Below are 14,634 nucleotides of genomic sequence, written 5' to 3'. Positions count from 1 at the left end.
ACCGGTCGGTAACGGCCGATTTTCGGTAAATATCCCGTTACCGACCGGAATTTAGGCTTGTGCTATGTAGGGGGAACATTTCAGGATTCGGTAATTTACCGAATCGGTAAAATTACCGATTCGGTAAATACCGAATCCTGAAATGAGATGTAGGTGACGCTCAAATGAGTGATGTGTAGGGAAAATAATTCGGTATTTAGCACCAAATATATGTTGGTGCTAAATACCGAATTCATTGCAAAAAGCAATATTTTGCTGGACTAACAGTGCCATGTGGCAGACATACATGCCCTTAGGGCATGTATGTGCGCCACATGTGCACACATGCAGGAATCAGGGGTGCAACAGGGTGTCAATGTGACACCCTGCCACCCTTGAATGTGCTCCCCCCATTACCGAATCGGTATTTACCGATTCGGTAATGAGGCATACCTTCCCATTGATTCCTATGGGCCTCCAGGCCCATAGGAATCAATGGGAAGGTATGCCTCATTACCGAATCGGTAAATACCGATTCGGTAATTACCACATTTCTCCGATTCGGTAATATTTACCGAATGAATACCTACATACGAGTTACCACTTCTTAAATACCGAATCGGTAAAGTTCGGTATTTAAGAAGTGGTAACTTGTATGCTACCTACATATGGCCCCTAGTGTTGGTGAGCGGTCGGGCATACAACTCTCTGCATTGGTGGAGTCCACAAAACCTTTGCAAGGGCCGACCGTTCCAAGAGCCTGTTCCACAAATCATACTAACAGCGGACACGTCTCTCCAGGGATGGGGAGCTCATGTACTCAATTACACAGTGCAGGGACTATGGACAACACAACAAAAGAAGATGCACATCAACCATCTGGAACTGATGGCAATCTTCCTAGCCATGAAGGCATTCAAAGTACACCTGTGCAACAAAGTCGTGTTGATCCGGACGGACAACATGACTGCCATGTACTACATACAGAAACAGGGAGGAACACACTCTCCACAGTTGTCTCATCTGGCTCAGAGCATGTGGAAGTGGGCCATTCAGAGGAACATATTCCTCATGGCAGAACACCTCCCAGGCAAGGACAACCATATGGCGGATCTGCTCAGCAGACACAGCCACCAAATGCACGAGTGGGAGCTACACCCATCAGTTCTCCAACCGTACTTCCAGCAGTGGGGTCATCCAGAGATAGACCTATTCGCCACAAAAGAAAACGCAAAATGCCAAAGCTTTGCCGCCAGGTTCCCACACCCACAGTCGCAGGGCAATGCGATATGGATGAACTGGTCCGGCAGATATGCGTACGCTTTTCCCCCAGCACCATTAATACCGCTGGTGGCGCGCAAACTAAGGCAACACTCACTGACCCTTATCCTGGTTGCTCCAACGTGGGCACTCCAGCCATGGTACACCAACTTTCTGGAACTTTCCGTGGTGCCTCATCAACGACTGCAGATAAAACCAGCATTTTTAACGCAGAACCATGGCGAAATTCAGCACCCAGATCCCCAGCAACTGAACCTGGCGATCTGGCTCCTGAGGTCTTAGAATTTGGCTACCTAAACTTACCACCTGACTGTATGACTATCATCAAAGAAGCCAGGAGACCCACTACTAGAGCCTGCTATGCGGCCAAATGGAAAAGGTTTGTCATTTACTGCAACAACAATGACATTAACCCACTGGACGCATCTATTCAAAACATCATATGCTACCTCTTACACCTATACCGCTGTAATCTGGCATATAACTCAATACGCAACCATTTGACCGCGATAGCGGCCTACCTCCAAAACAGGCAGCACCTCTCCTTATTCAAGGTACCTGCCATCAAAGCTTTCTTGGAGGGACTCAAACGAGTAATTCCCCCAAGACACCCACCAGCACCAGTGTGGAACCTGAACTTGGTCCTCACCAGACTGATGGGTCCGCCCTTTGAACCTCTCCATTCATGTGAGATTCAATTCCTCACCTGGAAAGTGGCTTTCCTGGTGGCCATCACTTCCTTAAGGAGAGTTAGTGAACTCCAGGCACTAACCATTCAGGAGCCATTCATTCAGGTCCACGCAAACAGGGTTGTCCTACGCACCAACCCCAAGTTCATGCCCAAAGTCATATCACAGTTCCACATTAATCAAACTATCGAACTGCCCGTTTTCTTCCAAAATCCGCAAAATGTCGCGGAAAGAATGCTCCATATACTAGATGTAAAGCGGGCTCTCATGTACTATATTGACAGGACAAAGGATTTTAGAAAAACTAAACAACTCTTTGTTGCCTTCTCTCCACAACACAAAGGCAACGCCATTTCCAAAGCAGGAATAGCCAGATGGATCGTTAAATGCATTCAGATTTGCTATCACAAAGCAAAACGCACATTAACGGTTCCCCCACGAGCCCACTCAACACGAAAGTTAGGGGCATCTATGGCTTTCCTAGGAAACATCCCTTTACACGAAATTTGTAGAGCAGCCACATGGTCCACTATACATACATTTACCAAACACTACTGCGTAGATGTACACTCAAGACAGCAGGCAGCTGTAGGACAGGCTGTTCTCAAAACTCTTTTCCAGACTGCTGCAGCTGGCACAGGTAGCCGCCGCTAGGGGAGGTACTGCTATATATTCTATGCACAGATATGAATTCAGCAGCCCACATGCCTCGAACTGATTATGCTACTTACCAGTATGCATCTGTTCTTGGCATGTAGGGCTGCTGACATTCATATCGCCCACCCTCCTTCCCGGCGCCTGTCGCGGCTGCAGCACTCAGTATTTTCTGTATAGCATGGTCATCACTTACTATATCTACTCCATCACTGCCACAATGGCGAAAAACAATCTAAGGATGGAGAGGATGCCCATGCGCACTGTAGTCCAGGGGAGGAGCCACCTATCTCGTGATACTTCGAAGACTCTTCCAGGACAGCAATGTGCAATCATCCAGACCCAACACTAGGCGGCGATCTATGCACAGATATGAATGTCAGCAGCCCTACATGCCAAGAACAGATGCATACTGGTAAGTAGCATAATCAATCTATTTTGTGTGTATTGTTAATCAGTGTCTGTTTGTGTTCAGCAGTAGTGAGTACGCATCACTTGCATTAGATTGCACCGTGCGTTGCTTAAATCCCCGGATATCCCGGGGGATCATGTTCACAATTAAAATATTACTCACTCTCTTTGTAGTGGATTATTAGCTCTTGAAAAGCTTCTGCACAGTATTTACATTGTTTTTCTCTGAATGACAGTAAGTTTCATTCTCTAAAAGAGATTGTTTTAAATCTAAAGCCACAAAAGAAAAGAGAAGCGAGCCTCCGGGCGCAGGGCGCAATAGGTGCGCAATTATTTCAATATTACGGTACGCTCGTCCCCTGGAGCTTCGATAGATGCTTTAAGGTGAAGCTCATATTCTGCTAGAACACACGCAGCACCTTCAAAGCTTTCACTGTGAGGCTCTGCCTGGGAACGTCAGCTGTTGACATCTCCCTCTTAAAAGAGATCCGGCTTTCTCTCTCCCAGGTGTGAGATCAAAATAGACGATTTTATGGAGCACAAGATCACACAGGACACTCGCAAGACAACAGAGGTGTCTTACGATTGGTTTCTGGTCCTTAAATAAGGTTACATTATTCGGTACATTCAGCCTACCTCGTGAATAAACAGTCCGCGTGATACATTATGGTTTGTCTGAGATATCCTTTCTTTCTAATAGGGACTTTGACAGGCACTGGCTGTCATCTCTCAGAGTTGTACAACAATCACAGACACATTGAATCTTTAGGATGATGGCAAATAAATCCAAGGTACATGAAGCCCACATTTTCTGATTCTGCTTGGATTTTAGGGAAACATCCAGAGAAAATTGGCTGTTTGCAGATGTGTTGCTGTGCAGTGAGTGGATGATTTCAGACAGGTTTTCGTTCCTAGTGCACTCTGCCGTGGGTGAAATTTCACTCACTTTTGATTCACCGCATTATTAAAGAGGTTTGGGTTGAGGACATGGGTGAACAGATAAGTACCCAAAACCAAATGTTTAAAGAATGAAGTGTACCGCAGACCATTGATAACATGGACAGGAGCAAGCATGGTACGTGTTAGAGTATATTAAGGGCTTATATGATATATTATTGCGTATATGTTGTTTTATGGCATGTATGCCATGATAGGTTACAAAATGTTTTTGTTGCTATGGTAAGGTATTTTATAGTATGAATTTAATTTCGTTTCATTACTTATGTTACACATTATAATTGCTATGTTAATGTATGCAATAGAATGCTATTTTATGTTATGTTTTGTTTGCCATGTTATGGCATGTCGTTTAACATATCTTGTTGTGGTATTTATTTTGGTAGTTATGTGTATTACAGAAGTTTATGTTTTATCGTGGTATGTACTTTACATGCTAATGTACTGCATTGCACTGACATGCATCCTATGTTGTGTTATGTTCCACAGTGGGTTATTTCCAATTCCCTTCTCCCGCTCAAGAGGAGATGAGCTCAGTACCAGAGATAATCATGGAATCAATTGTTTTTTTATAAACTTTTTTTGCGAACAGTGCATGCTAATCAGTCCACTAATCAACGGATTAACTACACACATTTACACAACTTTAACATTACTGATTCTTTTCGGATAGATATTAAAACCCATGTATTCTACATGAATTGTATTCATATATTTTATTTGCAGCTGTTCAATGTCTAGGGTAATGTTTGCACAAGCATTGGCATAGCCAATAGGTCTTGCCTTTGGAACCTTATAAGTATTTAGTTATGCAGTACAATATCCTTGGTGCAACAACATCAACTGTTGCATGTCTAAACACTTATAAGGTCCCAAAGGCGAGACCTATGCCAATGCTTGTTATGTTTGCCTGACAAACCTTCTTTATTCGTCACCTGTATTAATGAGTTTCCCTAAAAGTCTTAACACATGTTTCCACCAAAGCCCTTCATCATGCCTCAATGAGACCTTCTTGGTCCTCGAAGTTTCTGATGTGCATGCTGTTCAAGCCCAAGGACAGCTGTTCTCCACAGCTCCTACATATCAAGATGATTTTTCTCATTTCATTATTTCTTTGGACTTTGCCAGTGATCTGCAGGTACTGTGAGTGCAACCTATATACACCACTTTCTTTGAAAATGGTGCTCAGCACCCTGGATTACTTTCTGCGAAAGGTTTTTTCACCCTTTCCAATGGGTCAGTTCATTACCTCTCTTACTTTTTCTCTCCTCAAAATCCCCCAAGAGAGGTGGAAAGCCTTCATCAGCTCAATCCAGACACAGCACTCAGCTTTTACATCAAGTGGTCAAACGAATACCATGTAGACGACCAGGTCTTGGTGGGCTTTGCAGGTGTTGGAAGGTATCACAATCAATCAATCAACCATAGCATGTATAGAGCGCACTACTTATCCGGAAGGGTCTCTAAGTGCGGGGGGGGGGGAATGCTGCTACTGCTCAAAAAGCCAGGTCTTGAGGAGTCTTCTGAAGGTCAGCAGGTCTTGCGTCTGCCGTAGGTGGATGGGGAGGGTGTTCCAGGTCTTGGCGGCGAGGTGGGAGAACGATCTGCCACCGGTGGTCGCTCTTCGGATGCGGGGTCTGTGGCCAGGGCGAGGTCGGTGGAGCGAAGCTGGCAGATGGAGGTGTAGAAGCTGAGTCGTCTGTTGAGGTACGCTGGTCCGGTGTTGTGGAGTGCCTTGTGAGGGTGAGGAGCTTGAAGGTTATCCTCTTGTTGACGGGGAGCCAGTGCAGGTCTCTCAGGTGGGGTGTGATGTGGCTGCGGCGGGGGATGTCGAGGATCAGGCGTGCAGATGCGTTCTGAATGCATTGAAGTCATTTCAGGAGTTTGACCGAGGCTCCTGCGTAGAGGGCTTTCCGTAGTCCAACCTGCTGCTGACGAGGGCCTGGGTGACCGTTCAACTCGTTTCGGTGGGGATCCACTTGTAGATCTTGTGGAGCATGCGGAGGGTGTTGAAGCAGGAGAAAGAGACGGCGTTGACATGCTTCATCATGGAGAGGGTGGATTTGAGGATGACCCCCTAGGTTGCGTGCGTGGTGGGTGGGTGTTGGGGCTGTTCCCAGTGTAGTCGGCCACCAGGAGTCGTCACATGCCGAGGGGGTAGATCCGAGAATGAGGACTTCCGTCTTGTCCGAGTTCAGCTTCGGTCGGCTGTTCTTCATCCACTCGGCGACGGAGGTTGATTTTGGCGGTGTGGGGGTCCTTGGTGAGGGAGAGGATCAGCTGGGTGTCATCGGCGTAAGAGATGATGTTGAGGTCGTGCAGTCGGGCGACGTGGGCGAGTAGTGCCATGTAGATGTTACACAGCGTTGGGATGAACCCTGGGGTACGCCGCAGATGGTCTCGGTGGCTTCGGAATGGAAGCGGGGGAGGCGGACGCTCTGTGTTCTGCCGGAGAGGAAGGAGGTGGTCCAGTCCAGGGCCTTCTCTTTGATCCCAGGGTCGTGGAGGCGAGTACGTAGTGTGCTGTGGCAGACCGTGTCGAAGGCGGCTGACAGATCCAGGAGGATGAGGGCCGCGGTTTCTCCATTGTCTAGCAGGGCCCTGATGTCATTGGTGGCGGCGATGAGGGCAGTTTCGGTGCTGTGGTTGCTGCGGAACCCGGACTGGGACGGGTCCAGGATGCTGTTCTCCTCGAGGTAGCTGGTCAGTTGTTTGTTGACGGTTTTCTCGATGGCCTTTGCCGGGAACGGGAGCAGGGAGATGGGCCGGAAGTTCTTGAGGTCCTTGGGGTCCGCCTTGGGTTTCTTGAGTAGGGCGTTGATCTCAGCGTGCTTCCAACTCTCCGGGAAGGTTGCTGTCTCAAAGGAAATGATGATGGCTTTCCGGAGATGGGGTGCGATGGCGGTGCTGGCTTTGTTGAAGATGTGGTGTGGGCATGGGTCTGACGGAGATCCGGAGTGGATGGTGTTCAGGATTTTGGTGGGGCCGTCGTCGCTTATGTTGGTCCAGGAGAGCAGGCGATCGGTGCGGATGGTGGTCGTGGGGGCGGAGGTCTCAGTGGTTGTCGGGGCGGTCGTGGCGTTGAAGCTGTCGTGGATGTCTGCGATCTTGCGATGGAAGAAGGTGGCAAGCGACTCGCACAGGGATTGCGAAGGTGGGATGTGGTTCGTGTGGGAGCTAGGGTTGGAGAGTTCCTTCACGATGTTGAAGAGCTCTTTGCTGTTGTGTGCGTTGTTACCTAGGCGGTCTTTGAAGGAGGCCCTTTTGACGGATCTGATGGGGCTATGGTGTCTGCGGGTGGCGTTCTTGTGGGCTGCGTATCTGTCCGGTGTTCGTTCACGGTGCCAGTTCTTCTCTAGTTTTCGGCAGGTTTGCTTGGAGACCTGGAGGTCTTCAGTGAACCAGCTGGCTTTCTTGCTGGTATGGCTGTTGGAGGGTTTCTTGAACGGGGAGAGGGTGTTGGCGCAGTCACCGATCCACTGTCTAAGGTTGCGGGGTCGGTGGGTGAGCTCAGGGCGAGGGTGGTGGTTAGTTGGTCCTCAGTGACTTTGCTCCAGCAGCGGCGAGGGATCTGTTAAGAGCCGTGGTGCGTTTCAGAAGGTGAAGTGGATGCAGCGATGGTCGGTCCAGTGGAGTTCGGTGCTGTGGTTGAAGGAGACGTGGGGGCTTGCGGAGAAGATGGGGTCAAGCGTGTGGCCAGCGCAGTGGGTGGGTGTTGTGATGAGTTGTCTGAGGGCGAGGTTGGCGATCAGTGTGGTGAAGTTGGTGTAGTTGTTGTTCTCGAGGTGGAAGTTCAGGTCTCCGAGGAGGATGTAGTCCCTTGAGGCGAGGGCGTGTGTGCTGACGAAGTCGGCGATGGGGTCGCTGAACTGTGGTCAGGGTCCGGGGGGCCTGTAGACGAGGGTTCCTCTGAGGGTGGTGTTGGGGTCGGTGTGGATCTGGAAGTGCAGGTGTTCGGCGGTGCTGAGGGTGTCGTCGGTGTAGGTCGAGACTCTGAGAGTGTTCCTGTGGACAATGGCGATTCCTCCTCCTACTCCGTTGGTGCTGTCCCTGTGGGTGATCTTGTAGCCGTCCGGGATGGCTATGGCGATGTCGGGTGCCGAGGAGGGGTTCAGCCAGGTCTCCGTCAGGAAGGCGACGTCTGGGGAGGTTGAGTCGAGAAGGTCCCAGAGTTCAACAGCGTGTTTGCATGTGGAGCGGGTGTTGAGAATAATGCATCTGAGGTAGTTGGGTTCTTTCCCGGTGGGCGGGTTGGCAGGTCGGGTGCTGGTGAAGCTGCAGTTCCGGTAGGAGAAGGGTCCTTGGGTGCTCTTTGGGGCGGCCAGGGAGCAGGTGCGTGATCGTCCTGTGTTGAGTGCGTGGAGGGTGCTGGCATCGTAGCGGTGTCGTGGCGGTCGCGGGGGCCAGGGGTTCTGGCGCTGAGCGCGGTCCAGGCGCGGACGGGCGCAGGCGAGCTTGCCTGAGGCCACCATAAGAAGGGGAGGTGGGAGGGAGGAGCAGCTGGGAGGAGGGAGTGGACGAATGGGCGAGCGGCGGGGTGGGGACGCAGCGGCGGTAAAAATGGGGGCGAGGGAACAGAAGGCAAAAAGAGGGCACAGGGCACAGAATACAAGGTGGAAAAAACTAGGCAATAAAAACTGCAAAACAGGAAAAATATAGTACAAAGCAGGGGGGCGAGGCCGCAGGGGACGCAGCGGCGGGAAAATAGGGGACAGGAATGGCAAAGGAACAGAAGGCAAAAGAGGGCACAGGGCACATAGTACAGAGGGAAAAAGAACCAAAAACAGTAAAACAGACGCAGGAGAGAAACGAACAATTATACAATGAACAGGAGCAATACGGTACAAGCAAACCTACGGCCAGCCACTGGCCACCAGGGATGAGGCATAGGTGGTAGCCTGCGGATGGAGGAGGGCCTCAAACTTGCGGCAGTGGCAGCAGCAGTGAGCGGGGAACACAGGTCCAACAGGTGGTGATATTGCGGCGTGGGGAGCGACCTGCCTGGAGCAGGGTCAAGGGTCGCACAAGAAATCAGCGATTAGAGGTATCCATCAGAACAAGTTAATTAACCTTCGGTATTGCTCTTTCTGGTGGATACAGTATACAGCAGAATTCTCTGTCTTCCCTTCTCCTGTTTCTGTGGAGTGGACTCCTAAATCTGTTAAAAAGTTCCCAAGTTAGTTTTTGCACTCTGTCACCTCTAGTTTGTCTTGTCTGATTTGCGTCTAAGGCCACAGAAGTGTGCAATGACAAACCGGACATTAGTGCTCATGTGTCAAGCCTACATGCAGCTCTGACCGTCACTTCAGGGGCAGTGCGAGGCTGTCTCAGAGTCTAACAGCACTGCCTACTGGCTGGCAGAGACAATTGTTTTGAGAAATCTGTTGCCAAGGATTTTTTCAAAGGTGAGGAATCTGCAGTTAGATAGAGTATCCACCAGAAAGAGCTTAAGCAAATTCAAATAATTTGTTAATGTCTGAAATATGTAGTGGCTACTTGGACATTGATAAATACACTTACAAGACATTGTTGCATTGACTGTGATGCCAAAGCAGATGTCAAAATAAATCCCGTTTCCTTACAGAATTTTTTTGGCTAGCATAGTACCTTTTGCAGAAGAACTCAGATCACAGGTAGGAAATAGTTCTATTTCAAGCAAGAGTAGCCTACCCAGGATCATATGTAGCTCTCAGTTGCTCCCCATATTTCACAGGCATCGTTTGCATATGTCAGCATATGTGAGCTAAAAATTACCAGTAATGATTCCTTTGCTGTGGAGCATTACGAGAGACCACACAGTCAATACAATTTTCCATGATCTGGCTGGGCAGGTAAGAATTCTATGCTCATGAATCTGGGGAGTATGCCTGGTTGTTGGGCAACTAAGACTATAGATAACCTTACATTTTAGTGTTGCCAACTAATACCTCTCACAGGCAGACAAAGAAATAAAAATTATGTACCAAATAGGTTATGTTGAACTATCATGTAGACTCTTTTTACTGATGAAGTTGAACCGTACAGTCTCCAAAGTGTTCTTTTCTTTATAGAGTGTGACCCTAAATATGTGTATTTTTTTCAGTACATAAGGTACATTTTTTCTAAATAAATATACAGTGTTCGTAAAGTAATACCCATTGTGTAAAATAATGTATGATTATTTATCTTACATCATATTGATTCTTCCTGCTCAGAAGTGCTGTGACATGCCTTAAAAATGAAAGTGTTGGTTTTTAGAATACTGTTACTTAATAATCTTACTTAAGAAGCACAATCACTTTTTGTTATTGTAGACTTGGAAGTGTATATAACATGGTGAAACAAAAGTGTAATTCTCTTTTTTTAGGCTGTGCATGGGGATTGGTGTACACAAATAAAGTTTATTCCTGAATTACATTGTGTTGCTTCCTGCTCAGCATCTGAAAGGACTGCCATGGTGCTTACTACACTTTCAACTAAATCCTTGGAAAAAACAACGTAAGACAAGTCTTCTTGTATTTACTATAATTGTTGCACTTTAGGACACCAGTAGTCAAATGTATGTTGGCATGCTGGTGATATCTTAAAACTGCACTAATGATTAATGCTTCCAGTTTCATGGTAATGCATGCTGAAACAAGTGTCTAACTTTCAGGAAAAGCAGGCTAATTATGGGCAAAGGGTGATTTGTATATGTCCTGGGAATGCAGAGGGAGGATGGGCACTATTAAATTAAGAGGCCATGAGGGCTACATGCATAGATGGCTCATTAACATGATAGGTTCCAGCACATGTACAAAAGCGGAGTACGACTAAGTACAGGTACTTTAGAGATGTGGAAAATAATTCAGATAACAGCAGTTTAAATGGAAGTGGACACTGAATGTCACAGAAGACTGGGTAAGCTCAAGGAAATGTATACATTGTCTATAAGCAAGGACGGACCTTACATATGTGGGAAATTATTTATGCTATTTTTCACCATATAGATGTTCTCCTCATTACAAGAAACTACTTTGTTATTTAATTAAATAACTGTAATGTTTTGCTTCTTGGTCACTTTTCTTTGACCCAGTTCATTCAATAGACCCTTTCTGGTTTACACCGACTGTTCTTGTTTTTTTAATTTTAAAATAATGTTTTTTTGTTTTTTTTCGGTAAAATATTATTGATAAATAAAATATTTGTCATGTACATATATCGTGATAAACCGTTCGTCATTTAAAGGAAAATATCGCTGAAGATACAACATTACAACCAGGTAGCACAATTACAGGAGTGTCATTTCAAGTTCAACAGTTGGTGAAGTACATATTTCTCCCCGGTAGGCATTCCAGGCCCCCCACTTTCTATCCCACTTCTTAGGGCAGCCTCTGGTTTTGTAGACTTCTTTTTCAGCTACCATACATTTGTCCATTTCCGCCACTTGACATGTCTGTAAGGGCTGTATGGAGTGCATGTCGGATTTGTAGGTATCGGAAGATTTCGCTGGGCGCCAATTCGTATTTCACTTGTAGGTCTTTGAACATGAGTATTTTCCCCTTTTTAAGCAGGTCTCCAATCGTGGAGATCCCTATCATGTCCCATTTATCGAACCCTGCATGATAGCATAATAATCCCAGTTGTTGAGAAGACCATAGAGGTGTAGCTTTAGTTAATTTCCCTAACCAACCCAGTCGTTTGTTAGCTATCTGCCAGATGGAGATCGTATGAGCCATGGGACTGAGGTACCTCCCTTTACGGGGTTTGATGTATAGGGCTCCTAAGTATCCCTCCCGTCCGGTCTGATATCTCTCCAGGTGATATGCCGGGTTCGATGGGGGACTATACAGCCAGTGGTTGGTCGCCACCAATTGTGATGCCCAATAATAGAGGCGAAGATCTGGCAGTGTAATGCCTCCATCGTACCAACTCTTCATCAGCTTCCCTATAGCGATACGAGGCCCCCTCATCAGCGTATGTACCTCCGCTTCAATGCCAACAAAATATGAGTCTGAGAGAGGATATGGACAGTTCTGGAGTGCATAGAGGAACCTCGGCAAGGCTAACATTTTAAACAGGGCCGCACGTCCCAACAGTGACAGCGGCAGTGACCTCCAATGTCTGACATCTTCTTTAAGTCTCTGCAGGGTGGCAGCAAGATTGTTAACATAGAAGGTTTTGGGATCAGGGGTGATGGAGAACGTAAAGTACGGATTTTGCCCAATTAAGGGCGTAGCCGGAGTATTTCCCGAAATTAATAAAAACATTAAGTAAGTTGTGAATCGATGCGTATGGGGAAGCTAAATAGACCAGAATATCGTCAGCATAGAGTGATATTTTATCTTCTGTGTCCTCGTCCCATTTTAGCCCGCGTATGGTGACGTCACGTCTTACCCATGCCGCTACTGGCTCAAGGACGAGCGCAAACAGCAGACTGGATAGGGGGCAGCCCTGCCTAGTTCCCCTGCGTAGCTTGAATACCCTCGAGGTATGATTGTTAACCCGCACCTGTCCCCGCAGGTCAGTGTACAGCAATCGAACCCAGGCTGTGAACTTGGGCCCAAATCCAAAGCGTGCGAGCACTTCAAAAAGTTAGGCCGTTCTATTGAACCTTAGCCTCTGCGTTTATTATTGAGATTGGTCTATATGATTCGCAGCAATCTGCGGCTTTCCCGGGTTTACGTATGACCACTATAGACGCCAGTCTCTTATCTTGTGGCAAGACGCCTTTTTCCAGGCTCTCCGAGTACATGAGGTTAAGGTGGGGAGCTATTTTCACTGCCATAGATTTTAGAAACTCTATTGGGATGCCATTCGGTCCCATCACTTTCCCTGACTGGACATTATATATAGCTTTGCAGAGTTCCCCATTAGTAAAATCTGCCTCCCAAGTCGACCCTGTCTGTGTCCGACAGGGAGGGCAGATTACTATCCGTAAGTAGTTGCCGGGAGTCTTCCGACATTTATGTGGTGGAGGGCATGTAGACCTTCTCCAAATGGTCTGCAAACATATCTGCAATTTCCTGCGGGTCAGATATTTTCACGCCCGCGGTGGTGGATAGTTCGGGCACCCACCTATGTTCTTGTTCCCGACTCTTGAGCCAGGCCAGCATCTTACCCGCCCTTTCCCCCATCTCATACACTCTGTGGGTTGTGGACAGCAGTCGTGCCCTCGCCTTTTCTTGCATCAGGGCTGAGTACTCGAGACGTCTAGTGGTAAGGCGGTGCACTGTGTCGTCACTGGGCGATGAGCTATGGAGTGACTCCAGTTGTTGCTATTCACTCTTGATTTCAAGTATGTGCTCGTTGTGACGCCGGATGTGGCCCATCTGCAACGCAAGCACGTGGCCTTTCAACACTGCTTTATAAGCCTCCCAGATTGTCTGGGCGGATTCCACCGACCCAAGGTTTTCCACAAAATAGTGGTCAGTCTGTTCAGTAAGTTGTTCCCTGATGGCGGGTATCTTAAGGAGCCATGGGTGTATTACTATGGAGCTACGGTGCTTAAGGCGGTGGAAGGTAATCTCGACCCACACCGGGGAGTGTTCTGAGATTCCTCGCGGAAGCCCACAAGGATTTTGAAAGTGGCCCACGTCTGTCAGATGTGTAAGGAAGTTGTCTATCCGGGACATACTCCTGTGTGCGTGGAAATAGTGGGTATAGTACGTCATCTGCGGTTGCAATGAGCGCCATATATCTGTGAGTCCCATGACCTGAGTGAATTCCGCCATGAGGGTGTTGGGTCTTGTAGCCTGCCGTTGGGGGTGTCTATCTACTCTATCGTCCATTGTCAAGTTAAAGTCACCTCCCATTATCAAGGTGCCGACCAGCAAGTCCAACAGTAATGCACCTAAGTCGCCAAGCGCTTCTTTTCCCAATGCAGGGGGAAGGTACACCGAGATGACATTCAATACTTTCCCCTCCCAGGTGGCCTCCAAAACCGCACACCTACCCTGTGGGTCTGCCCATGTGCGTGTGGATGTAAGAGCCAAGCCTTTGCGAACTAGGATACCAGTCCCCCTGGAGCCAGAAGTAAATCCTGCGTGCACCAGTAACTTATAACCCCACCTGCTGAGAGCCTTGCAACTATTACCTATGAGATGGGTTTCTTGCAACAGGACTATATCCGGTGCGTGCCTCTTGAGATATTGCGACACAACACCCCTCTTTATTTTGGCTCCTAGGCCATTAACATTCCACGTCAAGGCGGACAGCTTTATATCAGTAACTGTAGGCATGGTGAAGTAAAGGCGTTACAAAAGAGGCGCAAGGATGAGTGGCCCAGTGGGGCCGGGTACCCAGTGTGGGGGATCGAAAAACTGCAGAGCTTCTAAATGACAACATTGACAGTCGGTCGGTCACCACTTACCAAACCATGTAGGAGTTTCATTACAGCATGACAATAAACAATAACAAAAGCTTCAACTCTCAAGCCAATCTTACCCCCCCCGCCCTGCCCCCCTGCCAGTGGATTTCAAACTACCCACCCCCCAACAAGACAGAGTGCCTGTCGCCCTCCCTCCCATTTCGGGTGCCTGGAGTACAACCTCCCCACCCTCGCCGTGATTGAAGGATGGAGACATGTTACACAACATTCAGAAAAATCCCTGTGGATCCCCCAGCGATTTCTGTAGGAGCGTATTTCAAAATTCCAATGAGGATCGCTGAAGTTACAACATGACAAACTCCCCATGATAGGTCA

At 47.9% G+C, this 14,634-nt stretch overlaps 1 protein-coding gene across 1 annotated transcript in view; it reads left to right on the top strand.

The window, feature by feature from the left end:
* The window catches only part of EFCAB8 (EF-hand calcium binding domain 8), a 3,172,177-nt gene that overhangs the window by 692,014 nt on the left and 2,465,529 nt on the right, over positions 1-14,634 (top strand). The window contains exon 11 of the mRNA XM_085615170.1: positions 10,318-10,448. Within this exon, the coding sequence (XP_085471296.1) occupies positions 10,318-10,448 (131 nt within the window). The remainder of the gene's footprint in view (positions 1-10,317; positions 10,449-14,634) is intronic.

Source organism: Triturus cristatus, chromosome 7 (genome assembly GCF_964204655.1).
Source record: "Triturus cristatus chromosome 7, aTriCri1.1, whole genome shotgun sequence".
NCBI classification, from domain to species: Eukaryota; Metazoa; Chordata; class Amphibia; order Caudata; family Salamandridae; genus Triturus; species Triturus cristatus.
The sequence above is the reverse complement of the archived record's forward strand: the minus strand, read 5'-3'. Positions and strand labels throughout refer to the sequence as shown.